Below are 2,651 nucleotides of genomic sequence, written 5' to 3'. Positions count from 1 at the left end.
TTGCGCTGCCCCCGCCCTGCTCGCTGCCCCTCCCCCACCTGCCGCAGCCTCCATGGTGGGCCTCGAAGCCTCCATGGTGGGCCTCGGGTGGGTCTCCCGGGCAGGAGCCGGTGCCGCAGGCTGGCTTTCCCGGCTGCCTGGGCACCGCCCCTTGGCCTGCCCCGACCCCTGCACCGTCTCTTTCAGAATGGCACTCAGAAGTCGTGGGACTTCATGAAGACACATGACAGGTGAGAGCCCGGCCTGGCCTGCTGCCCGCCGGGACCCCGGGGCCCCGGGAGCCTGGAGCCCCAGCCCTGCCTCTGCCCTCTGGCTGCCGGCTCAGGCCCCCGTGGACCTGGAAGAGGCGTCCGGGTGCCCTTGCCCGCCCCGGAGCATCAGGGCTGTGGGCTGGCTGGCAGTGTGGCATGAGGAGCGTGGCTGGTGGGCAGCTGGCCAGTGGGGGCCGCGTGTCCCATCAGTCACCCGGCCTCAGCTGCTGCCACCCCGGCCTGCCCAGCGCCAGCATGTCCTTTCGCACCCCCTTGCCTCCATTCGGCCAGTAGGAGTACAGTGGGCCTGAGTCCTAGCCTCACTGTGTGACCCTGGCAAGCCCTGGCCCTGCCTGGGCCTCAGTCTCCCCATCCCGGTAAGGGACCAGTAGTGCTGGGAACGGGGGCTAGGAGCCAGGCGCCCCAGGGAGGTGAGGTGAGGGGGTGGCTTCTGTGCTGAGCTCTGTCCACCCCCCGCAGTGTGGCCATTCTCATGTTCAACTCTTCCCAGCAGAGCCTGGTGTTGGTGAAGCAGTTCCGGCCAGGTGAGGCCGCCCCGTGTGGGCCGTTGGGGGAGGGGAGAGCTGGGGGGCACCTTCAGGCCCCTGTGTCCCTCGCATCAGAGTGTAGATCCGGGGGGGAGGCTCCAGGGGAAACTAACTCCCAGTGAGGGGGTCTGGCCTAGACTGGGGCACGTGGAGGCCTGGACAACATGGCTGTGACCGTGGTCAATACCCCCCCCCCCCAGCTGTGTATGTGGGCGAGGTGGAACGTCACTTCCCCGGGTCCCTGGCAGCTGTGGACCAGGACGGGCCCCGGGAGCTGGAAGAGACGCTGCCCGGCTCGGCGGGCGTGACCTACGAGCTGTGCGCTGGCCTCGTGGACCAGCCCGGGCTCTCGCTGGAGGAAGTGGCCTGCGCGGAGGCCTGTGAGGAGTGTGGCTACCAGCTGGCTCCCTCCGACCTGCGCAGGGTGGCCGCCTACAAGTGAGTGGGGCGGGACCCGCAGGCCGCAGGGCGGGGCACGGGCACCTGGGCAGCAGCGCCCCGGGGCGGGGGGGCAGGCTGGGAGGCGCGAGCACCCCGTCCTCAGGGGTGTGCAGACAGACCCATGGGATTGGGGAAGGTCGGACAGCACGCACCTGGGACGGTGACCCAGGCCGGAGCCCGGGGCCGCCGGGGGCAGTTCTGGAGCAGTCGGTGACCCCGCCCTGCGGCCCTAGCAGCTGCTGCTGACAGACGCCTCTACTTCCTGCGGGATTAGGCACCGGGCGCTGGGGGTGGGGGTGAGTCACAGACCTGCTGTCAGACAGCGCCTCAGGAATGAGGCTATGGGGCAGGGGTCCGGCATGGCTGGGAGTGGAAGAGGTGTGGCCTGCAGCCCGGCGCCCCCCACCGTGTTCCCCTCGGGGCCCCGAGGCCTGCGGCTGGGGCTCTCCTTCCAGGACGGGATGCTGGGGTGAAGCCCATCCCAGCCCTGCCCCAGGAGTGCTGTCAGGGTCCCTGACCCTGGTGAAGTCTGGGAGCAGGAGGAAGGTCTCGGCAGTGACACCCCGTCCAGATGGGGGGCTCTGCTTCTCAGCCCAGTGCAGGGCCCTCTCGGCGTCCAGCCAGGCCCTTCTGCCTCAGCAGCCCTGGGGTTTTGTCCTGGTGTCTCCGTGGCCTAGGGGGCTGGGGGCTGGAGCCAACCTCCCCACGAAGGAGATGAGGCAGGACTCAGAGCCACCACGTCAAACCAGATGCCACGTGGTTGAGCGCCCGGGTCTGAGGGGCAGGCCTCTGCAGGTGTCCTCCCTGGTGCTGGGGGCCTGGAGGATCTGAGGGGCCTGATATGGGGCTGGCGTTGAGCTGGTGGGAGGCACCCTGGAATGTGGGCGACCCCGGGTGTGGTGAGCCTGGGCGGAGTCATGGCTCAGCCCCGGCTGCAGCATTTCCACAAACAGGGCTATGACTTGACCCTGAGGGTGCTGGGGAGCCCAGGAGGACTCTAGGCAGCAAGCAGCATTGTAAAGACTTGCATTTTGGAGGCAAGGGGTGGCTGTGGGGGGGCAGGGCTGAAGGGGCTGGAGTAGAGGTCAGGGCAGCTGTCCCTGCGGACCCGGGGCTGGACAGACAGCAGAGAGCTCATGCATCTTCTCCATGTGACCGTGAGCCAGGCCACTCACCGGCCGCCACAGGTGACAAGGCCCGAGGGCGCCTGGCTCTTGCTCTGGGTCAAAGGCTGTGCCTGTGTCCTTCACAAGCTGCGGAAACGGGGACTGGAAATCCCACAGACTGGCGCGAAGGCTCAGGCTGTGGCCCCAGCTGCAGCCAGGCCGTTGTAAACAGGCGGTCGGGAGAGGACTAGCAGATGAGAGGCTGGGGTGGGGGGTCAGCGGGTGAGGGAAGCTGGGTGGGGCTC

At 68.6% G+C, this 2,651-nt stretch overlaps 1 protein-coding gene across 1 annotated transcript in view; it reads left to right on the top strand.

Annotated features, from left to right (window-relative positions):
- Positions 1–2,651, top strand: part of NUDT14 (nudix hydrolase 14) — a 6,322-nt gene that overhangs the window by 2,507 nt on the left and 1,164 nt on the right. The window contains exons 2-4 of the mRNA XM_077756751.1: positions 187–230; positions 732–796; positions 1,000–1,237. Of these exons, the coding sequence (XP_077612877.1) occupies positions 187–230; positions 732–796; positions 1,000–1,237 (347 nt within the window). The remainder of the gene's footprint in view (positions 1–186; positions 231–731; positions 797–999; positions 1,238–2,651) is intronic.

This window comes from Crocuta crocuta, unplaced genomic scaffold (genome assembly GCF_008692635.1).
Source record: "Crocuta crocuta isolate KB4526 unplaced genomic scaffold, BGI_CrCroc_1.0 scaffold729, whole genome shotgun sequence".
Classification (NCBI taxonomy): Eukaryota; Metazoa; Chordata; class Mammalia; order Carnivora; family Hyaenidae; genus Crocuta; species Crocuta crocuta.
Note: the sequence above shows the minus strand (reverse complement) of the source record. Positions and strands in the feature narration are given on the sequence as shown.